Source organism: Acartia tonsa, chromosome 1 (genome assembly GCF_053477335.1).
Source record: "Acartia tonsa isolate MP-2025a chromosome 1, ASM5347733v1, whole genome shotgun sequence".
NCBI lineage: Eukaryota > Metazoa > Arthropoda > Copepoda > Calanoida > Acartiidae > Acartia > Acartia tonsa.
In genome coordinates this window covers 53,428,102-53,453,879 of record NC_137260.1, presented here as the reverse complement: position 1 = coordinate 53,453,879, position 25,778 = coordinate 53,428,102, and the positions used below count along the sequence as shown (strand labels likewise).

The following is a 25,778-nucleotide window of genomic DNA, read 5'->3' as shown; positions in this document are numbered from 1 at the left end:
CAATAAATGATAAATTCATGTAGATTGGATATAGATATATTTTGGATTATTAGAAAGAAATAATGATATGTAACAAATATCTATTTATATGACATTATTAATAATGCAAAAAAAGCCTTAATTAAAAAATATTATTCTTATTTCCTTTATTTAAATATGAAAGGTTTTCCCGTTGTTAAAAAGTTAATATCTAGCCTTAAAAAACTAACATTACTTCTTAAATGAAGGAAATAATGTAATATTTTTAAATTAAGACAACTCTTTTTCGGTCGCCTATCTGAAAAAAAGAATGATTTAGGTTATGTCAGATTTTAAAACAAATCTTTAAGTTATTATTATAACAATACATTAATTTTACTTTTGTTTAAAAAGGAAAAAAAATCCTCTTTTAGGGTAGATTTTTAGTTCATTTATACTTAACAAAAAATACACATAATAAAAATTTAATTATTAATAACAATTTGAAGAATAAAAAAGAAATATTAAAACTTAACACATGAAAAAAACACAAAAATTTGTTAATACATTTGTACCTCGTTTAAAATTTTTTTTCATTGATATATCCCTTACGCAGTCGGGCAGATGAAAAATATGTTATTTTTATAAAACAATCTTAGTTTTCTTTATGAAACCTTAATAGATGGAGATTGTTTATTTAGAATATAAAGTTTTTTCATCTACCCAACTATTTAACAATTAAATAATTTCTTCTGTCTTCCTAACTAATAAACTAATAGATTAAATAGAAAATGGATATAAATATAAAATACTAAAGTTGCATAATAGAAGAATGATAGTCTGTGATTGGTTAATTATGTCCGCTGTTGCACTGATCATGGCCTGGTGAGATAGAGGAACTATAGATAAGTTGACAGATAGCCAATTTAAAAAATCATAGTATTAAGCGAAAAAAAAGGGCCAAATAATTATTTGTGTTAGGCAGTGTCTGCTATTCAGCCAATTAATTCCATTTGAAATTGCAAAAAATTAAATATTTTGTTAGCGTAAAGTTGGTGTAAAACTTTTTTTTTTGATGTAACTGAAAGGGAAGGGGGTAAAAAGGGGAGAAAAAAGGGAAGGGGGTGAGGGGAAATTTTCACTTCGAATTGTTTGTCAGAATCACATTCTCTTTTCCCTGGTCTTAAGTATTAGTAAGTAAAAAGTTATGGATTTGACAATGAAATTAATCTTCACCCTAATTCATTTATAAATTCTGCATTTGGTAGCTAGTGAACATTTAGGAGAGGAAAGAGAAAAATTATATTACAACCGTCATAGATAAAAAGTCAGTAACTGAGTTTTACACTGAAGTAATTTAATGAATATCAAATGCTTTACAAAAGTCAAACTGTCTTAAATTGCGTATAAAGATTATGGTCTATGTGAAATATAGGTAGTTTAATATAGTTGGGCATAGATTAATTCAAAATTTAAAATTTAATCTAATTTGTCTTTTACTTACTTATGATAGCTTATATAAAAGTTGGGGATTTGGGATTTTTATCAATTTGTTGTGAAATGGTGTACTCATTGTATCCAACAGGCGATTTAATTAGAATATGTTTGGCAATAAAAAAAATAAACTCATAAAACTCCCATTTTATATATCTGACAAGCAAAATTTTCCCACATTTATTTTGCTCATTGTAAATACAAAACTGTCCTCATTATTCTATAGTTTGCTATGCCTGGTTCAGGTTAGGAAAAGTAAACTCTGTTGTACGAACAGTACCCTTCCCTAAACCGGTTTGCTCCCCACTGTTGGAACCGGCTTTTCTGATTGTCTCCCTCTCCACTTCCTCTGTTCGATGATGTATTGCTGGCTTGAATATGTCTGGAATCCAAGGGTCTATAAGTAAATGTTTTCTTAATATGAGAATTTAGATAATAAATAATTTTGTTTTAAATTTTAAACATGTATTATGCTAGCTGACAATAATCATATTGGGAGTGCCTTGACACACAATAGGACTAGTTTACTATTTATGTAACGAACAAGAAAGGGGTACTTACAAGAATTTCTTATTAGTCTTAAAGTTAGCATTTTCTTAAAAGGTCTTAAAGCAAATGATTCATTGGGTAAATTGATAAAATTATTCCAGAATCTAACCCAATTTTGTACAATCTAGTTAAAGCTTTTATGCGTTTTCGCCATTATTATTGGAAATTTAGTGGAAATTTCCTTGCTGCCCGAGTCGTTAATAATCATTTGTTCAAGGATAATCAAGGAAATATGATTAATAAAACTTCTTTACAATAAACTCATGATTTGTTAGGGTTACAGGTAGTAACAAATGTAACATTTTCAACGTTTCACAAAATAAAGAATAAAAGCAAGGGCCATGGAGAAAAACAAGGTATCGACTATATTGCCTCCTTGCCATCAGACATCAGAAATGAACTATACAGACAGTATGAGTTGGATTTTACAATGTTTGGTTATACACAATATGATTATGAATTATAATTTTAAGTTGCTGCAAAGTTATTATAATTATCATAAAAAAAACAAAATTGTAAACGATTAGAAATGAAAGAAAATCGATTAAGCTTTTTCACTTAATAATGTAACAAGAATGTAAGTTTGTATTAGTGTAGGAAATGAATTACTAAACTAAATTAACTAAACGACGCGTCTGTATCAACTTATGCAAAACTATAATTCAAAACTTTTCATAGTGTGTGAAAAAATGGAAACAGAGTTTCAATAGATTTGAGTCTCTTCTAGATTATAAATTGTCGGTTGGTCTATCTGTTAGCAATAATTATGTGATTTGTTAACCGACGATTTATGAAAGGGGTTGGTTATCCTTTGAATAAAGTAAAAGTATCTCTGTCTGTGTTTCTGTCTGTGTGTGAATGCCAAAGTATCTCGCTAACCACTGAACCGATACGGTTGATCCTGGAAAAGTTAATAACTAGTTTGGGGGAGGGTACCACCACTCTCCCACTATCTCTATCTGTCCCTAACTATCTATCTAGATAAAGTTATGATAAATGACACCTGAGATGATATAATTAGTTGTGAATGAGACAATTTCACTGAAATCAGACCAACCAAATTTATTCCGAGACATAACTTTTGCCTAAAAGTAAATAATTTAATAAAATTGCTAAAAACTTTGATTTTCCTATACTGAGTAACAATTGATGAAATATAGCATTTTTGCAACATAGCAGTAAGCAAAAAAACATTGTAAAATTGGTAAACTGTTTTAACGTGTATTACCTAAAAAAAATTTTAAAGCCAGTAAATATTTAAACTTAAAATATATTATTTCTAAAAATTTTATTTAAAAAGAAACTACTTTCCATCAAACATTCCACCAGGAAATTTTTTTAATGCAAAATGGAACTTTTTATAATTTCTATAAAAAAATGACATCATACTGGCCTACCATTGGTCAATTAGAATATATACTGGCCTGTCATTGGTAATTTAATTTTTGTATTGGCCTATCATTGGTCATTTGTATTGTATGAAGTAATTCTTTTATAGGCACAATATAAAGCTTCGTAAAAACGACTGAGTCACTGATTAATCAACAATTCAAATTATAGATTAAATAACGTGCTTACTTGATATGGAGAATTATCTCGTAGACCTTCAAGAATAAATGTTTGTGTTTGTCGTGGTTCGCTTACACTGTCAGGTCTGAAAAACAAAAAATATTTAGGTACTTTATATCAGAGCTCGGCAGCCGCGTGAAAACTTTATTGAAATCATATTATAACTTTAAAATTCAAGTTGATGTGTCTAAACCGTTTCTAAAACAGACAATCCATCTTTTTGATTTTTTTATTTGCACAAAATAGTCAGAAAATAACATAAAACCATCACAAAACATTTATAAAGCTTCCCTAAAAATTGCAATTTTGAAAAGCATTTCCCGAAATCTTAAGCTTCAGAAAAAACCTTACTAAATTAAAATCAATTTTTCAACATAGTAAGCGGCGTCTTATTGCTAATATTTAAAATGATTATAACAAGGAAAATTATGCAAATGAGTAGCACAGCAATTATAACTCTTACCTATTGATGACAATTGTACTCCATGGTAAATTTGCATCTTGTTTGGCATCTATTGGCTCTGCTCTCTATAGAAAGAAAGTCATTAACTTACACAAAAATAATGTTTTGAATGAAATAATAATCAATAATAAACAAGTCTATACGTTATCCTGTCTTATTAATACTGAATTTAAAAAGTAGCATGTACTATAAAAACACAAGTACGGTATAATTTAGAGGTTTTAATTTTTTTTTACAAATCATTTGCAATCATTTGCAATTGCTATGTAAATCTTACCCCCAGACATAGACGTCTATGAGAGGAAAAGGTGGTGGTAAAGGGGCACTTATCCCCAAAAAACTTTAAAACCCCTCATTTCACCCCTCAAGAATTTAAAAATTTAGACTACCCTCCCCCCAAAATCTTTGAAACCCTTATCTTAGATGTCATTCAGGGTATTTTTTATGAGTGGGTGTAAAATTAACTCTCCCCCCTCAAAAAAGCTTGGACGTCCCTGTATTTACATACATTATATTGTTATTAAATTAATACTTACCGTAACAAGTCTGTAGAGAAGTCTGTATTCCAGAATCCTCTCATGACTGGTAGTGAACCATTGTAACTTGTAGCTGCCATCTTGGTTTCTCTGTACGCGGGTATCGAACTCAGGTCTGCTAGGGTTGCCTGTAATATTAAACAGACTTTGTTGACAACCGCAGTTCAACAAAATAAACGGCTGCATTTTATTTTTGGACTGAATGCAACCAGAAATAAGGTATAACCAACAAGCGAAATAATTCTAAAATAATATTGGGGGGGGGGGGGGGGGGCAGATGTAGAGGTCGTCAAGTTTACTGAGTATTGACCTCCAACGACAGCTGCATAGGTTTAGTGATTTTTTCCAATTTAAATTCGTTGTTGGTATAAGCTTGTACCAATGTACCTTCCTTATTTTTTTTAAATTTAAAAATACCGTAATACCTTACTTTTTTTTATTAAGTCTTTTTTTGCTCATGGTCGATATCATGCAATAACAAAACTAGATTTTTTACCTTTTAATTGAATAATAGTTTCAGTTTTTCCCAAACTGTTGGTGGCAGAACAGGTGTAATTTGCAAAATCTTCCTCTCCAACTTTTTTGACAATGAGATGGTGGTCTGGACCACTCTGCCGGATGTTATACCTTAAACTATATTCAAAATTAGTAAAAATCTAGGATAATGGAAAGAAAACGAAGTACCGGGTTCCGTCGTATTTTCACTAGGGTTGGGCTGGATATCCGGTGTGGCCGGATATCCGGCCGGATATCCGGCCATTTTCAATATCCGGCCGGATACCGGATATTAAAACTATCCGACCGGATATCCGGCAATATAATCTTTTACAATATAATCTATAATACAAAGTAGCTTGATGTCTGTCCGTCTGTCCGTCTGTCCGTCTGTCTGTCTGTCTGTCCCTTAAGATCTCGGTAACCACTGAACCGATTGGATTCTACTCTTCAGGGTATATTTCTATTGGTCCTGTGGTGGTTTTAAGCTATTTTCTTGGGGGGTGGGACACCCCCAACCCCCCCAAAAACAAAAAATCCCCCCCCCATTTTTTTTTTTTTTTTTTTTTTTTTGCTGAAGATTTCCTAGGTTCTTTAGGTTTTGTAGAAGATTTCCTAGGTTCTTTAGGTTTTGCAGAAGATTTCCTAGGTTCTTTAGGTTTTGTAGAAGATTTCCTAGGTTCTTTAGGTTTTGTAGAAGATTTCCTTGGTCCTTTAACGAATTTCGCCTTAATTTTTTTAATCACCTCTTGGGGCAAAGCCCCTAGAGGCTAGGGGCGAAGCCGCTAGTCTTTTATATTTTACAACAAAAATCTCTGTTTTTTTTTAAATTTTAAATGGCTTTAATTTTTTTATTATTGAAGCTAGTAGAACAATTTTTTTCTGAATATTTTTATCTTTATGTAAATTTTACATTAGAAATCTAAAAACATAAATTTTGGCGGTGGCAGCAGTACTTGGCAGCTGCCAGCCTCAAACCGACGATTGGCTGGTAAACGGCAACGGATTTTATGAAATTGTAATATGTCATGAAAATATATAAAAAAGCCTAAGTTTAAAATTTGAAATCTTCAAGTAAAAATTTGCGGTCACAGGAACCGTTTAAAGATATCTGGAGACCTGGAGAATCAGGACTTGCAGGATTATACCTGGAACATGAAATCGACTTGAACACCTATATTACATATGAGGATGTACGACTATGGGATATTTTATATTTTAAAATGCTTTGTTTAAGTAAAAAAATATTTTTACTTTTTATCTGAATGACCTTACCAGATTTGCTGGTATCCTGTGCCCGCCAGGAAGGAGGTATTAAAAAAATTTCAACTCTCAGTTATGTGTCATACCCATATTTCGAAAGTCACTCAGTTATAGCCCTCTACCTTTTATACACAGAAAATGGGATAGAAAAAATCAGAGGGGGGAGGGGCAGGCATTCAACGCCACCTCCCCGCCCATCCTCCAACCGTTAGGGATTGATATTACAGATTGAGAGTAGTAATAGTTAATTAGATTGATTTGCTAAGCTTTTTTGTCTGTAGCGAAGGATCTCGATAACCGCTGAACCGATATGGTTCTCCTTTAGAGTGAAGCTTCTTATAGTGGTGGTTTTAGGCTGTTTAATTTTTATAAAAAAAAGTCGTTGTAAGGTTTTAAGTTATTTTTCTGCACTTTCATGTCCCTTCTAATTTCCCTAGATACTAGGGACGCAGCCGCTAGTATAATATAAAACACCAGTTTATGAAGAAATTTTTTTTGCGGGTATAGTCCCTTTCGTGGCAACGCCCCTTAAGGAGCGATTATTCGCATTTTCACAGTAGCCTATCTCCTATTTCTAGCCTCTCGTGGGGGACTCTATCCTTGCGGGGCCAATTGCCTAACCCTGCGGGGAAATCACCTTACCAAAAATAACCTAACCTAACCTAAAATAACCTATTAAAAGCAATTTTAAAAATACAACGAATCGCCCCTTAAGGTGCGTTGCCACGAAAGGGACTATATCCTTTTTTGATACTTTAATATGTAGTAATTTGGCCGGTTATCCGGCCGGATATCCGGTCATTTAGCCGGATAACCGGATATTTGCCGGATATCCGGCCAACGCCGGATATCCGGCCGGATACTGGATATCCGGCATTTGAAATAAGCCGGATATCCGATATCCGGTATCCGGCCAAAAAAATATCCGGCCCAACCCTAATTTTCAGGGTTAGGAAATTGGCCCCCAGGGGCTAGAAATAGGAGAAAAGCTACTGCGAAAATGCCACGAAACCCGCTACTTCGTTTTCTTTCCATGATTCAAAATCTATGTTCATTAATAAAATAAAAATAAAACTCTTGTCAACTAAACTAGACTAAGATTTTTTGCTTCTTAAAGAATTAAAATAAATAACAAAAAGCATATAAAAAACACATAAAAAATGTTTATTTTTAAAAAATATTTAAAGAATAACTAATTCAATTATATTTTACACATTTTAATCTGATTTGATATCTTTCTAAAAATTTGGAACTATATTTGAATGACAAGTTTATAACAAAGATACTGATTCGTAAAAGAATATTAATATAAGAAATTAGAATGTTTTACCTTTCCCCAACTCGTATAGGAATGCTGTTCTTAAACCATTTAACTTCAGGTTTAGGTTCTGAATTGACTGTGCACGTGATTTGTTTCCTGTAACCTGTCCCTCCTTCTACAATTAGCTCTGATACCTGTAATATAGTTGTGCTTAATTTGAAATGGATTTAAAATAAAGTATTTTCAGTAGTAAGGAAATATTACAATAGATTTTAGCGACTGCACAAAAATTAATCCTTTTTAAAAATTTTTAATAATACTTTAAATAAGATGGTAATATAATTTAGGAAACAAAATTGGATAATAGTTATTTCTCGCATCGTATTATAAACTGGTTTTAATCTTATGATTGTACATTTTTATATTCATAGAAAGCTGGATATAATACGATGCTAGACATAGTTTTTTCGCATGGATGAGAACCGGTTCCTATCCACCGGATTCGAATGAATACGAGAAAATAAAATTACAACATTTAAATTTGTATAATACAAAAGTAAATTAAGTAGAAAAGCATGAGCGGACGATATCAAATGTTTTGCTAATGTTAAATTAACAACAAATAAATGATGCATATGGCATTTTGTAGGATAAATGCTCAAAATTAATTTAATGACAAATCGTTTACCTAATACTTATCATTTTTTATATGAAAAATATTTATATTACTGAAATCCTAATGGACATAATATACCTTTATAACAGGTGAATAGAAAACTAGCAGATTTATTCTTCCGAAAGATTCTTTTCCAACTCCATTACTCGCCTAAATTAATTAAATATAATTAATTTTTATTTAAATATAATTAATTAATTTTTAAATATAATTAAAATTTAAATTTAAGGTACTTCAACAATTCTATATTTTAATCATTTTATATTATTTAAAATTTATAAAATTATTATGGTTATTTTCTTTTCAAATTATTTTTTAAAATCTATGAGTTTAGCACCATAAAATTTTATCCTTATGTAAGAGTAAACGAGGTCTTTGTGTAATGTGTATGTCTGCAAGTTTAGTGCTATCCTAAAAGTGCCTAGTGAGCCATGTCACATCATAGAAATGAGGGATGAGAGGAGAAGTGGGAAAGGAAAAGAGATGGATAATTCCTCATTTTTATGACGTCACATGGCTAATTTTTTTAGACACTTCATAAAGCTTCCTTGTTTTGATATATATTCTTCATATAATGAGGGGGTACTGTTAGTTTATCATTAAGTCTAACCAATTGGTAGGCCCTAACCCAGAGCAGGCCCTTCAGTCTAAATATGCAGGACTCTAATCCTGTATCCATGTAAACCTAACCTAACCTGAACTAAAGTAAAAAACAACAACATACACTCAAAGTCTGTGCTCGACAAGCCACTTTGGAGAACCAAAGTCAATTTGTTGCGTCAAATATAATTAAAATTGAATAAATTATTGGCGCCGTTTAAAAGATCTTACCGAGCAAACATATAGTCCAGAGTGATTTCTGTGTGCGTTGTGAAGGGTCAGGCTCATTCCATTATTTGCCATCTCAATCCTAAGCAAAACAATAATGACAACATGCATAAAAAGCACAGCTCTGAAACGGTAGGATAAACGAACATTGACTCTTTTAGAGTATCTAAACTGAATAAGCAGAATATAAATGTACAAGTCTGAACAAACTAAAGTAAATTTGAAAAATTACAAAAGAAAAAAAAACAATTTGCTAGCAGACGAAAAGAGTCTAATCTGCCATGATACATCTATACAATCTATACAATTATTGTTTGGCATAAGAAGTAAGCTATAGGGAGAGTTATGTAGCAATAAACAAATTTGTACCCATGGTTAATGTTTTTCTTGTTATTATTATTTTAATATTTTCTAAACCTTTTCATCTCTTTTGTGAAGCTTTAAAATTAATCTCATGACCCGCTTTTCATATTCAAGCATGGATACATGGATATGTAAACTGTATACAAATTGAATACCCTCTGTAAATTTTCTCCCTGTTCTATTGAATAAAATAGTATGGTTTTTGGTGTGTTTGTATAAGCTTAAGATTTCGATGATTTCGAGTGATTTTAGGATATCTTATTTTTAGATTTAATTTTTTGGATGGTTTTAGTCTATTTCGTCCTTCTCTGCTCCTTTGAAAAAAAGAGTCATGAGTTACTAGAGGTGTAGCTGCTAAACGTACAACTTATATTGTTCTACTATACAGTGAAGCTTTTTTGAAGGACCTGGAAAGTTTTTTTTTTAATTTGAAAATTAAAAATGGAGTATCGATTAGCAAACCAGCTTTTTTATAGTACCCACAGATGAGGTGCTTTTAGGTGTTAAAAACCAATTGTGAATAAACTTCTTATTATTCTATCTATGTATCTTTGTAACTTGAGTACACACACACATCCTAGTACTTTCATACATTGGAACACACTTTATATAGTTAGGCAGTTGAAAATATTTCTTTATTTATTAGTTTTTAAGATCTTTAACTTCTGAATATAAAAGTTAACTTTCACTCTTTCTACAAATAGTTTAATCTAATCCTCCTTCATTAACTATCTTAATTTTTATTGTAAATGCTGGGATTTATAATCAACTGTTAATTATTCTAGTTTGATAAACACGTCCTCCCAATTGATGGCTTAAAATCATATTAAACCTTGTTTGGGTTGATCAAACTAGCAGTGCCCAAACAATTCCACCAAAATTTACTAAATGGGGGTGTACTGTTTTTTATCTCTGAGCAAATGATACTGTTTATTAATATGATATATGGGTTAGATTTAAAGAAACAGCAAAACATTATTTTAGGATTGACATTTTAATATATGACACTACTTTTAAGCTGCTCAACTGTTAAATACATATTCAACTTTTGACTTTTAAAGTTTTAATGGAATTTATAAACACACCCTTACTCACACACATACACATACACACACACGCACACACACACACACACTCGCATATTAAAGTTTATGGTGTATAGATATATGAATAAAAAGATAAAAGTAAAAGATATCAAGATGTTCAGGCGTGGTTGCGCCCAATTTAGGCGTGTCATGAAAGTTTTCTTTTTGAAAAGTTTATGTTTGATGTTTATATAGGCCCAATTTGATTTAGTTGTAAAAGAGTTGCCGTTAATTTGATCTATGTCAAAATTGTGCTCTAAATAAAGTGTATTCTTATATCCTAACTGCAGATTTTTTATGATTCGTTTTGTCTGTCTGTCAGTACGTCGGTCCTTCCGCAACGCAATACATGGTGGAAATGTTTTTAAGACACAGCAGAATTTTTTTGGTATAGATTCCCTGTACTAACGCCAATCATACTTCAAAATACATTAAATAAATACTATATTTTATTATTTTATTCAATGCTTTATTTCCATCTTTTTTTTGTTTTTTTTTTATAACAACTGAGCATCTGTTATAAAACTCACTTTGTCTGTTTGTCCATACATGATTTTTTTGTGCTTCGCTACGTCCAAGCTTTTTTGAGGAATGTAAAATGAGATATTTTAAAGGTTTGAGGAGGGTAATCTAAGATGTTTTATTTAATTTAGGGGGGGGGGGTAAAATGATGGGTTTCAAAGTTTGAGGGGGGGGGGGGGGGGTAAATATACCTTTATTCCCCCCACCTTGGAGGTTTATTAAATTATAATATCTGTATTTTACCTTCCTCCATGCAGTAGACGGTCAGGTTTTAACGTTACTCCGTTGCGGCTCCATTTCACTGTCGGAGAGGGATTTCCATTTGCTCTAAAAATAAACATATTAGATTTTTTGAGTAATATTTCTAAAAATTTAGCCTAACAGGTCTTTAGATTAATATTTTAACGAATTAAATAATGTTTGTAACACTGTTTACATAAACTAGGTTTTTAGTACTTCAATGTTAAAATAAAATTTTTCTTATTAGCTTTAGCATGGTACTGTTTTTTTAATTTAGTGGCATCGCTTTTAGCCTCTAAGATCCTCTTAAGCTTAAGGTCCGAAACTTAATGAAAAAGAAAAAATTAGGGAGATGGGGGATTTTTTCTTCCTTTCATATATCCTATATATATATGACCTATCCCACCTGCTTACTCTTTGTAAAACAGGATAAAACCTGGTCTCTTACTGGACAGTCATTTAATTTGTATGATTTACTCACTAGCTTTTATATCAAGCAGTAAGATATTTTGGTCTGAAGCTAAAGATCTTGAAAATTGCTGCTCTGACTTGGTTGTAATTTTTAATTTCATAAATAGTTTTAGGCTTTTTTCCTAACCTCCCCTAGAGTCTAGGTACGATGCAACTAGTTTAATATACTTTAACACCCCAAATTCTGTGGTTATTACTTCTTGTATATAATATTTGTAAAAAGCATAAGCAAACGTGTTACATTGTTATATGGAAATATTGTTTAAGATAATGTTCCCTCGTAAATCAAAGCAAAGTATGTGAAACTATCTCACTACTTTCCCCAATACAATCAAGAATTTCATTGTTTACATTTGGAAGCTTTCAAAGCGTTGGACCTTTTGAAGTTTAAAAAAAGGAAAAAGAAATGTAAAAAAATATTTCAGAAAAATGATAGGGACTTTCACTAATACCTCTTTTTACCGTTGAACCCTTTCTGATTATATATCTCTGAAAGAAAGTATATTTTTGTTAGTGTGAAGGACAACTATGGGGTACAATCCTTGCAGGGCTTTTATATCTTTTACTTAACCTAATCTAACCTAAAATAAGCATCAAGCAGATTGTTTGTGGTGCATTATTAATTTGAGGTAAATCGTCTGATAACTTAAAATTTAAGGTTTCTAAATCAAAATATTCTGCTATCGTGAAAAGTGAAAAAAAGATTAAGATAGAATTCTAAATAAAACATTACAAATTTTATGGACGGATTTGTTTAAAAACTTTAAAACTCCCATTTAAACATTGTTGCAATTCAAAGAATTCTTAATTTTGTTAAGGGGCAGCGTGATATTAGAGTGTGTGCTTGGTTGAAAGTTGAAAATCTATGAGATTAGTGGAGGGAAAAAAACACTTAAAGTTTGTGTAGTACATTCGATAACATTATGTCATTTTAATATTATTAACAATATGAATTTTTGATGTGCTGAATTTTGATTTCCAATACATTCAAAAATTAAATTTTAATTTTTTTTTGGAAGTTTGAAGCTTTTTTAGCTAGTACTAAATATTGAGATAGGATGAGGAGACACCGCGGAAACTGCGTACACATTTGGAAATTAAAATTCAGCACATTGAATTTTTATTAGTTTTTGAAACATCCTAAATAAGGAGTTTCGGAAAGGTCATGTGTGACGTCATAAAAATACGTCAAAAAAGGAAGAAAGATAGGAGAAGTGGGAAAGAAAACCCCTAAGAAAGAGATGGATTTAGACGTATTTTTATGACGTTATACATGACACTTTCCGCATCTCCCTAATTAACTGTATTTTATATTTTTGATGCAAACAATAGTTTCTTTATGTCAGTCATTTATAATTCATATCACATTAACCCTGTGGGGATAATGTGATATGAATTATAAATGACTGGGATATGGCTAATTACATAAATTTAATAGAAAACCTAGATTCCTCTTTTGCATTAATTTTTAAAAGCGAAGCTTTTCGATAATTAGGGTCCGTTCGTCCGTAACGGATAGCTTTTTTCGTTAATTTAGGCATGTTAGAATTGTCCTATTGATTTCAAACTTTGCATGGTGATTCCTATAGTAGATAGGTACGATTTAGAAAGCGTAGCAACTCTCTAATCACTACAAGAATGTCCGTACGTCCATTTTAAACATGATGATTTTTTTACTTTTTTAATAACAAACTTTTATGTGATCTAGTTATCCGATTGATCTGATTTTTGGTATACTGATTCCTGGGACAACAAAGTACATATATCATAAGCGAAGCCACTCTATAATCAAGTCCCAAAAATGTAAGTATGTCCATAAACATTATCCTGTTTCAAGCAGTTTTTCAACAAATTTACTTAAAATTTTGCTTCGACTCTTATACATCTATATTCTGATTATTCAGTTCAGACACTATACAACCGTTAATGTCCGTTTGTCCTTCCATTTCAGAGCTTCGCTTTTATGGATGTTGTCATCCTTGTTCTTTAAAAAATCTATCCCTGCGAGGTTTTAAAAGGTGAAGAAATATTCCGGTAGGGATTCAAATGCCTGCTGCTATTTATTTGTCAAAGAAAAAAAATTTGTTTCTACTCAAACCTAACTTTGCCGTATTCTAATTAACCCTGTTAGGGTTTAATAGGATTATTATTCATAAAAAACCTGTGGGATCTAAATGTTGCTACTTACATGAACTTTATAGGAACACTAGAGAATCGCCTACTTAAATGCATTGGCTATAAAAACTGGTTCCTTCTCTTCCTAACTTTGTCTTTATCCTACAAACCTTGCTTTCTTTGAAAAAAAAGCTTGATAATTGGTAAAATTATCCATTTGGGGGTCTGAAAGATCTACTCACAAGCATTTTATAAAAACACTAGTTCCATCTATTGGAACACAGTAAAAGTGTCTGACTGATTATGACGTAACAAAAAAAATTAGCCAATGAGAGGCCATTATTGACCAATGGTAAAATTTATAGTGGCCTCTCATTGGCTAATTTTTTTTTGTTACGTCATAATCAGTCAGACACTTTTACTGTGTTCCTATTTAAATGCATTAAAATATTTTCAAAGGTTTATCATCTATTCGTTTGGTTTTTATAAAAAATGGCTACTTACATGCACTTGATAGAAACACTAGTTCCTTCTCTGACAGTTATTTCTCCGCTTTTTGGTTCTGTTTTAACTGTGGGTGGCACTAAAAGTAAGTCAAATGAAAAAATACTAACGGCTGCGCCCCTAGCATCTAGGGGATCTATATTTTAAGGGATATGAAAGGGCAGAAAAATAGACTAAAATCACTAAAACCTTTTCCTTTATTATAATGTGATGTGTCGCTTTGAGCTGGATTAAAACCAGTGCTTAGACATACTGTTTTTTTTGTTGTTGTTTCATACTCAAGTCTATTGGCCACGAGTAATAAAATAAATTACGTCAAACACTAGATATGACAGGCCAGACGCTATAATAGTACGCCATACCCTGGAAATACAAACACTAGATGCGCGGCGAATAGCAATACATCAAGCAAGACCTCTCTTAAACCATTTATTATACTAAAAGTATATAAATAATAAGTAAAAAGAACCTACCTAATATTTCAACAATATGAACTACAGCTAATGGTTCAGTTGCTTCCACCTCGGCCTCACAACTAAATTTCAAATCATCCCTTATTTTGAAGATGTTTAGGATATATTCAAAATATTGGTTTGTCCTTTTCAGGAAAGATTGACACATGAAATGGGTTACATTTTAGGCTATTTTCTGCGAAGTAAGCACTATTATTTATGAATTAAATGATTGATTGCTTCCCTTTTCCATGTTTTACTTCAGGTATTTAAATATTTCTGTGTGTTTCTCTCAGATAAGAAAACGCATAATTTAAGTACGAACTTTTTAAAAAAAATTCCCTAATAACGCGACAAGTGCGATACAAGTTAGGGTTGAAAGTTAGAGAAGGAAGACAGAGGAGGATGACGTCATATTTAAAGGAAATATGACTATCGGGATACTTCCGCCAAATGTTTTTAAATTTGTCCCCTTTTTAGGAGACTAGCTTTGTTGAAAGTCCATGAGGATGACTTATCATTAACCTTAAATTGAAAAAAGGGGGGGGGGGGCAGGGGTCAATGTTTATAAAATAATGGATTATTTCCTATATTTTCCACCATCATGAATTCCAATGCTGTCAATTCGAAGGTTGTTTCCCATCAGATGCAGTCGAGAATCTCGCCGTACCTATAATTATATTTATTACTATCTATGAATAGAATCATCCTACCAGCGTAAAAACTCCTTAATGATTCCTGTTCTAAGTTCGTAATATTTTTATAAATGAAACATCTAAAAATCTTTAAGATCCATGCATTTTATTATTATTTTTTATATAGATAAATTCATACACATTTTATCAATATTTTGCCTAATATTTTGATATTTAACTTCTTCAAGCATTATCATTTACACTTAAAGAAGGCGTCTTAACTTTTATTTTTATAGCTAGTCGGTGTTTTTAGTAAGTAGTAGATGTAAAATTTTCCATAGAATTCAGATATGCAATCGTTTTTTTTGTAGACCTCTTTTTTAAAAAGTAATTTAATTTTTTTTTATAAAAAAATAAGTATGTTTTAAGGTACTAAAACGCAACAAAAAAAAGAAGAAAATTGCCATTATGAACAAATATAGTAAGATCTTTAATTTGACACTTTACTTTTTTAATTCTGTTGAGTAATTATTGAAAAAATCTATTTTTTTGAACCCACGAGAATAAAAACTTTCAACTTAAATATATTATCACAGAGTGTTAAGAAATAGGCGTTATATATACTTTTAGAATGAAAAAATCGATTTTTCAATAATTACCTAACAGAATTCAAAAAGTAAGGTGTCAAATTAAAGATCTTACTATTTTTGTTCATAATGGCCATTTTCTTCTTTTTGTTATTGCGTTTTAGTACCTTAAAACCAATTTAATTTTAAAAAAACTTAGATTACTTAAAAAATAAGAGGTCTACAAAAAAAACCGATTGCATATCTGAATTCTATGGATAATTTTACGCCTACTACTTACGAAAAACACCGACTAGCTATTAAAATAAAAGTTAAGACACCTTCTTTTTACTTTTTATACTTAGATAATGTTTTTTTCTTCTAGACTAAATCTTAACAAGCTATATTACATCATCAATAAGTAATGAAGCGAAGCAGCTTATAGTGCCCAATAAAAATGACGTCATACAATGCAAATGATGCAATGCAATGATAGGCAAGTATACAATTTACCATTGGTCAATATAAATGTATACTGGCCTATCATTGGTAATTTGTATTGTATTATAAAAGCCAAAAGCCTATAAAAGACTGGTTTAAGCTAATTTTGAAATAAAGATATTACACGCTCTCTAAAATATTCAGACAGACACATAGAGAAAAAAATAAAAGAGAGGAATTAAAGCAAGTAGAAGACGAAAATAGGCAGTGGGCCCAGGGGCCTAATTAGCGCGGTTGCCGCGCTAAATTTTATTGCTATTCCACCACTTTTCAAATGGGAGGATTACAAAATTAATATGTAAAGTTTTAATAATTAGAATATAATATTTAAATTAAAAATAAAAAGAAAATTTTGTTATTAAATATAAAAAATACTAAAATAACAACATCTAAAAAAATATTTTTTTTTACTTTTTACTTTTAGATATTGTCGTTTTAATGTTTTAATTAAAAATTACAAAGAATTTATTTTTATTTTAAAAAATTTGTGCATGAAAGATGAATCCTTTCATTTCTAAAAAGGGGGACATTTTTTTCATAATAAACATTCAGCTGATTCTGACCGCCCATGGCTGTTTGCTAAATATCGCTTTTCTTTTTATTCACATTATTGTTTATGATTGACATACAAAAAGCCCTGGGCGGCTTTTGATTTTCGTCTGCTAAATTTTCTTTAAAAATTTAGGGATGGGGAAGTAGTATTTTACCATGAAAAGGGGGTGAGTATTCATCCTCTTATCCTTTTTCCTTATGGACAGACAGGTGGATATTCATAATATTAGATGGCTTCGCTGATAAAAATATAATAACCTTTATATCTCCAGCTGTAAGAACTCTGTCACCTTTTCTCCATAACATTATTGTTCCAGGCCTAGAATAGTTAAATCGTAATATACACAGCTTTTCGCGGATATTAAAATCAAAATTATAAGATTTGTTAATCCCGAGGGGCCGGAGGTCTACGCTAACAGACCTGGAACTATTTCTATTTTATTTTGATATTCGTGGAAAATTGTCTATAATACGATGCTATACACGATTTTTGGTACGACTGTGAAGTAGAACCGGTTTTAATCCAACGGATATTAATCGGATTCGTAGTTATACTGGAATTACTTATTCTTATTAAAATAACTGGATGTGTGTGTGACCGCTGAACGGATATGGTTCTCACATACAGAGGAGATTCTTATAGGTTCATGGAAAAATACCCTCCCAAAATTAGATTTACTTTTTCTTCTTTAAAGGGGACCGACAACCCACCCTTGAGGTTCCTAGGGGCATAAACACTATTTCTACTATATAAAGTAGTAATGGTTTTTATGTTTTGTCCGTTCACCACAGAATTAATTAAGTTCTCTGTTTTGGGAAGTTTCACATAGGTCACAAAATATATACAATAATAAATAATTTTGTATTGTAGTGTCCATATAATTTTGTTTCACATAAATATATTCTAACAGTCCTTAAACAATAGATTCTTCTTTTGGAAATAAGCAAGGAAAATCATGTCCAAGAGACACAACTCTAAAATTGTAAACGCAATTCATTTTTTACTCTTTTTGAAATTTTCTTCTTTTTGTAATAAATAAGAATTAAACTTCCAAAAAGCGAATATTATTTAAAGTATTTTATAATTAAAATTTGAATATATATGTATGTATGTTAAAATAAATTTTGTTTACAAATTGAAATTCAATAATAACTTTTTTAAACATCAACATGTAGACAAAAAGTGCATTTAGCTAAAGAAAATACAAGAATTATAGAGTAGCCTTGCTCTGAAAAAGTTATATTGGATGTGGGACACACTAATATCCAATATTTTGTATATCTTTCCCTGGGATAAAAATTATTGACTTAGGTAAAAGTTTATATATTTGTAGAATGACCTTCTTGTATAAGAAGAAGAAGCATCCTTCAGATGAAACTCTACAAAACTTATGCTTATTATTAACTAATTAATATAGATATAATAAATACTATGAACCAAAAAAATTAGGTTTATAATGCAATTTAGTTATAAAATCAAGGTAGAATATTGTGTGCTTTTTTTATAAAAATAACAGGATGTCAGTCTATTTATCTGTGTGTCTGTAACAAAGGATCTCGCAATTTTCTTAACTAATATGTTTCTCCTTTACAGTGACGCCTTATAGGTACACTACACACAAGGTTTATTTTTACATGAATTTATTGTACCTAGATTGCAAAAATACGGCATCCATTGAAAGAAGAATTGATTTTATAAATCTAGAAAATAATTTTAAATAGATTTATCGCATCGTTTTATAGACAGCTTTCCGCGGATATAATAGTAAACAATTATAAAATTTAAACCAGTTTTGTTAGCCCTGATAGGTCGATACATATTTTCATCATTATGGCATAGAACTGGTTTTAATCCAGCTGATATTGATCAATTTGAACACTCCAGGTAAAGTTCAGATCCTGTAACCACCTGAACCATACACACACAACAAGCTTACCTTCTGACTATCATAGAAAGAGGACACTCCAGGTAAAGTTCAGATCCTGTGGCCACCTGAACCATACACACACAACAAGCTTACCTTCTAACAATCATAGGTAGAGAACACTCCAGGTAAAGTTCAGATCCTGTGGCCCCCTGAACCATACACACACAACAAGCTTACCTTCTATCAATCATAGGTAGAAGACACTCCAGGTAAAGTTCAGATCCTGTGGCCCCCTGAACCATATACACACAACAAGCTTACCTTCTATCAATCATAGGTAGAAGACACTCCAGGTAAAGTTCAGATCCTGTCGCCACCTGAACCATACACACACACAACAAGCTTACCTTCTGACTATCATAGGAAGAGGACACTCCAGGTAAAGTTCAGATCCTGTGGCCACCTGAACCACACACACACACAACAAGGTTACATTCAATATATTCAACAACTTTTAAACAAATGCATACCTAACGTACAAATACAATATGGTCTAGAACAGGAAAAAAAAATTTTGGGATTTTTTTTCAGTCCCAAATCAGTTGTAAAGTATGTTTTTATTTTGTTAATCAAATTTGAAAAGGGGGAAAAGGTGCAGTTTTTTTTGGAAGTTTAAAGTTGATTGAAGTGAAAATAAAATTAAAGTCTGTTTAATTTTTAACATACATTGCTAGTATCGTAAAGAATCCTTCTTTTTTTTAGAAAATTAATTTTAAGGGCATTTTATTTGGACTATATTTTATGGAATTTGGAGAACTGTGCATATGAATTCTGAATTTAAATAAGTACATAAAATTTTAGCAACATAGTTTAACCATTTTATCTTGGAACATTTCATTATTTTAAACTATAATTCTTTAACATAAAGTAAACATATTATTTTTTCAAAAGGTAAAGATTTCATAAGCGCTAGACTGAATTGAATGTACTTTTCAGAGGAGCTTTATGAATATATCTTGGGATGGTTTTAGGCTATTTTTTTGACCTGCTTAACCCCCCTCCCTCTAATGGCTAGGGACTGAGCTTAGAAAAAAAATATTATTCAAATAAAAGCATTTACTAAAGGCAGAATTTTGCAGATGTTTTCAATGAATTAAATTACTAATTAGGACATGTTACTAATGTTTTCTTATATTTTAAACTTTCTTATACCTAGAACGAACTATTGAACCACAGAAAAAACATCAAAAGTGCATTTTTCCAAACAGTTTGTTGAAGTCAAGATGCCATCATTTTTGTTTAAATCCACCAATATAAAAAAAACCATAGTCCTCTTTAAGGTAAAAGTTCTTGTAAAATAGACATACGTTAAGACAATTTCATGTACAAAAATATCTGTAAATTGTTTTATAAATATATTGAATGTTCCTTGTGTAGTTTTTCTTCCCCAACTATTCTAAGCTGTTTGTCTTCTTCTAGAATAATAAAATTATGATTATTAGTAGCGAAGTTATGTTAATTACAAATGGATATAGAATATTCGTGGATATTATGACAGAGGAAAAGTTATCGTCAACTTAGGTTGCTAACATGGAACTTTCTTCTTGGTCAATAGGAGGGGAGGAGGTCGGGTAAAGGGGTGAAAGTGTTGTTTTAATATTTTTGCCCACTGCGAGTTTCATTTTATTAGATAACATAAATATCTGGAGTAAGATTCAAGCAATAATATTTCCTTTTAAACACAGAAGTTCTCGTATTATCACTGACAATTTTAATCGGTTTGACTTAAACAAAGGGTTTAATTTATGTGTATGTTAATTTTGATTTCGCCGGCTATTTCTAATGCCATTTCTAATAAAGTTAATAATAAAAAATCTAAAATTTAAAAAAATAGTTTTGAAATCCTCCAACATCTTCTTTATTAAATAAGAGCCCAATTTTAATCAGTTTGACTAAAACAAAGGGTTTAATTAATATGTACATATGTTTTTCACAGGCCAATTTTCAATACAACAGATCTATAGTATAGATGTATATACAGACAACTACCGCCCTTCCTTTTTCAAAGACCTCTTTCGTCTGCTTCTAAATTATTTTCTGCTACTTGGCTGTGTTAATATCAGCGACACCATTGGTTGATTTTCAATAACCCAATAGAAAGGTTGCACAAGGCGGTTGCGATGGGAAGATACAGTTATTTAACCCTTTCTCCCTCTAGTGTTTATTCTAATTTTAATACAATATTTAAAGATCGTTAAGTTAATTATAAAAATCTACAATTTAAAAAAAAATCGTTTTAAAATCATTCAATACCTCCTTTTTATGTTATTTATTTCCTTAAAACCTTATATGATTAAAGTGTATTAAATTCCCTGTCCCCGACATAATGATCTGACTTTGTTGTGAGAATGTGCTCTAACATTCTTGCCAGGGATAGGACAATGGCCGATAAGTTGATGTGTATCTCCAATGATCATAAACAAAATTACTTCTTCTGTAAATTTCAATTAGTGCTTAAAACGTTTGAACACTCCAATGAACCAACCAATCAAATATCAATAAAAGTCCCCAAAGTTATCAAGCCAACGAATAAGAAAAAAGTTATGTTAAAACTTTGGGGACTAGTGAAAATAACAGTCCATTGTCCCCTTCCTTCCTAAATTCTTGTGGCCAGAAACATATCATTTACATAAATTTCCCTTTCCTTACATTCAATATTTGGTGATATCACACAAAGTTCCCTCTTAAGCACTGATACCCCCCTCCCCCTTTTTTTTAAAAACAATGTAAATAAGGGAGGGGGGTAGTTTTTGTTTGTTTATAACTAAGGTTAAGTTAGTTTATTTTGGAAATTGGAAAAAAGGACTCCCCAGTTATTTTTAATTTATTTTTAAAAATAGGGGGGGGGGGGGTTATCAGTGCTCAACTGGCGACTTGTGGGAAAGCAACCGGTATTTTCTTTTTCTTCTTTATAAGAAGGTATATTCAATAATATACATAAATATTATCCCCTCGTAGTAGCGAAACTCATCTAAAATTCCAATTCTTTGTATGTCCGTCTGTCTGTCAATAAGTTTAAGTGAGAAATGTTATTTTCTATAGTTTATGATGGTGCCTTGAAAAGTTTGTCTGTGCATAAATTTTATGTTATTTTTGGGTGATATTACGTCTAATTGATTTCAAACTTAAACAACTAAAATATAAGAATATTAAAATACGAAAATAACTAGTAGACGATGTCTATTCTTTCATTTATGGAGATTATTGAATTTGGGTTAAAAAATACAGAAGTATATTCCATAATTGAAAAAATTAAAATTATTGAATATTTGTCTGTGTTTATGTGCGGCTGATATATTGATTATAATTGTGACAAATGAATATTATCGGAATTTTTCGCGCACATATAATATGACATAAACACAATACCATTTGATTATCTATAAGTAACTAATATGAATGTAATATAATACGCGCACACGTTTTGGCAGTTGGAAGGGGTGATCAAACCGTACACAAAATTAAATTTTTACACTCCCCAAAAGTTTGTATAATATTGATTTACAAAAATTTGCTAAATAAATCATAGAAAGGAATGATTTTAGAGATGATTCTTTTATGCCTATTCGTGCTAGGAATCAACATTCGAAAAAAATCATCTAATTGGATAATTGTGTGTTTTATATTTAACATATTTGTTATCAAAAAAGCTCTACGTTTGAATAGAACATACAGACCTTATTGTCATGATCATAAATAAATGCTACGCTTTCAAATTTATACCATGTTTTAAAATTTATAGGACAATTCTATTATGCCTGAATTAACAATATTAGCTAACCGTTATGGACATACGGACAGACCTACATTTAGAAAAACTGCGCTTGAAAAATAATCATAATACTTGGCCCTCAAATTTAATTTGAGCTAATGAATATGACGCACTAATATTCCATGTTATAAAGAAGCTTCGCTATTAGAAAAATAATACATAAAACTAAATAGGAAAAATATAATAAACTGAAACAATAAAAGTCTTAAACGTTTGGCTAGAAGTAATTTTGTTGAATAAGTTTAAATCCCTTTGAAGTTAGGAGAGATAATAAATGTTCTGAGTTGTTGATCTAATATTCTACACCATACACCCACACCCAGGGATACAGGGGTGTATAAATATGTATGTAAGTGTTGATCTATTATTCTACACCATACACCCACACCCAGGGATACAGGGGTGTATAAATATATATATAGGTGTTGATCTAATATTCTACACCATACACCCACACCCAGGGATACAGGGGTGTGTAAATATATATATGTAAGTGTTGATCTATTATTCTACTCCATACACACTATGCAGGGGTGTATAGATATATAATTTATAGGTGTTGATCTAATTTTCTACACCATACACCTACGTCCTACACCCAGGGATACAGGGATGTATAAATATATATGTAGGTAGGTGTTGATCTATTATTTTACTCCATACACCCACACCCAGGGATACAGGGGAGTATAAATATATATGTAGGTAGGTGTTGATCTATTATTCTACACCATACACCCACACCCAGGGATACAGGGGAGTATAAATATATATATAGGTGTTGATCTAATATTCTACACCATACATCTACACCCAGGGAAACAGGGGTGTATAAATATATATATGTATGTGTTGATCTAATATTATGCTACAAAACTCAACTATATTTTTAATCATAGACTTATCTTTATATCCTTAACACTCACACTTAAACACCTCATGGGTGTAATATGGAATGGTTAGATATTAGCACCCTAATTTTCAAACACAATGAAACAAGGTTAAGAACATCCCAAACAAGCGACTTTCATAAATTATTGAAATGTTCATAAATAAAAGAAAAGTTATTTAAACCAAATTTTTAAATTCATGTATTTTTCATTGAAGAGAACTAGCCCTTTGATTTAATGACCTTTGAATATAAAAAAATCTTAAAACAAAAATAATCTTAATCCTAAAATTGTATTCAATTCTGTTAAATATACTAAAAACTATAATCTTCCACTTGATTTTTTTTAACTAATTGACATATATTTCAAACAAAAAAAAATATTAGGTTGACATAATCTAAAGCATCAAAGCTGTTATGAGACATTTTTATACTATGCCATACTGATCATTTATAAATAATTTTAGAAATTAAGATTTAAAAGAAAAATTAAACCAATGCAATGCAATAAGATACCTTATAGTTACAAGAATCTTTATGAAAGATTTAATTTATAAATAGTTTACAAATCTAGATGACTTTAGAAATAAGATACACATCTATTATGAAATGTTCAAAATATACAGAACGATTGAATTCATCTGCTTTCCCTTTATCAAAGTACACCATTACGCCCTTGTGGACACTTGCTAATAAAGTTATAGAATACTTTATAAAATTTATGCTCCAACATTTATATGAATTGTGTAGATACATATTTATATTCTTCACAACAATTTAACATTATCTTATACATGCAGGGATCTTAAGGGATAAGACAATTAGTTAAAAATTGATGTATATCTCTAATTATGATAAACAATATTAACCCATCTGTTGATTATAATAATTTGCTGAAATGTTTGGACCAACCAAGATTTATTAAAAGTTCCTAAAGTTTTTAAGCCAACCGATGAGAACACTTTAAAAAATACTACCTAGGTTCTATAACTGCTTAAGATTTAGGTTGTTTACTGTTATAGTCATTTTATTGTATTTGTATCTCATATTTTTTGATTTTATGACTTTGTTTAAATTTTAATGCCCAAATAAGTATGTTTATGTTTTTATGTTAAAACTTTGGATTATACGAGTGTAATTTACATTCCTTTGTCACCTCCCTCCCTCTATAATAACTATATTAAATAGCCGCCGAAAAAATCACATTTCCCCCATAGCGTTACGGACTGACAAAGTGAATTATAGAACGACTTCGCTACAAAAAAAACTAGAATATGTTACCTTCTCCTGTGGAAATATCAAGCATTATGATTGGAATTATAACAATAAATAATTTGTGATCATGTACTATCATTTCTAATCCTATAACTAATAATTTCTGAAAATATAAAAATATATTTTAGCTAGTGATTGAGTCTATAGTAATTCATATTTGTACTATAGGCTGCACCCCTACACATCAGTTCAGGGAATATACAGATCCTTCGGTACAAACACACAGACATGCAAAGATCATGTTACTTTTAGATTAGGATAGAATAAAACTGACAATTATTTTCAAAGCAATCTATGATTCAAAGTAGAACGATGTCCGCTCGTAACCCATCTGTCCGTCTGAAGTTTAAGATCTCGCTAACTACTATAGCATGAATATATAACTACTGGTACTGTGGTTTCAAGCTATTTTCTTGTAAATTCAAAAAATGAACACATGCAAAAAAATTCTTATTTCTCTATTTTTATAACAAAGTTGAATTTGAATCCCCATGGTACTATTGAATGTTACAGGGCCGGCAGCCGCGCGTCAGCCACGACTAAGCATCAAATTAAAACCCGTATGGATGCTTTACATTTTTATATTACAGGAATTGCCATATTTGGGTCAGGTTTAAACTTAGGTTTTAGACAGTTGGCGCTCGTATGCCGAGCCCTGGTATATTATACTGTGGCTGCGTTACTAAACGTGTAAAAACCTAGAATGAACTCAGCCCATGTCATAATTCTGAAAGTTTAGAGAATCAATTGTTTGATGTGCAGCCCCGCATGGATAAATGGTTAGGTAAATTGGCTGTTAACTTAGGATTTTGAATG

The 25,778-nt window shown here is 30.9% G+C and overlaps 1 protein-coding gene across 1 annotated transcript; it reads right to left on the bottom strand.

The window, feature by feature from the left end:
- Nucleotides 1–22: 22 nt before the first annotated feature.
- Nucleotides 23–25,061, bottom strand: LOC145331311 (limbic system-associated membrane protein-like). Its single transcript, XM_080175932.1, has 18 exons — nucleotides 24,969–25,061; nucleotides 20,397–20,441; nucleotides 19,374–19,431; nucleotides 17,357–17,417; nucleotides 15,435–15,514; nucleotides 14,866–14,930; nucleotides 14,393–14,471; nucleotides 11,306–11,389; nucleotides 9,096–9,174; nucleotides 8,343–8,414; nucleotides 7,658–7,782; nucleotides 5,066–5,202; nucleotides 4,570–4,697; nucleotides 4,034–4,098; nucleotides 3,580–3,655; nucleotides 3,005–3,086; nucleotides 1,689–1,849; nucleotides 23–840 (listed from the first exon to the last, which is right to left on the bottom strand). The coding sequence occupies exons 1-18, from the start codon at nucleotides 25,039–25,041 to the stop codon at nucleotides 739–741; spliced, it is 1,572 nt and encodes a 523-aa protein (XP_080032058.1). The 5' UTR covers nucleotides 25,042–25,061; the 3' UTR covers nucleotides 23–738.
- Nucleotides 25,062–25,778: the final 717 nt, after the last annotated feature.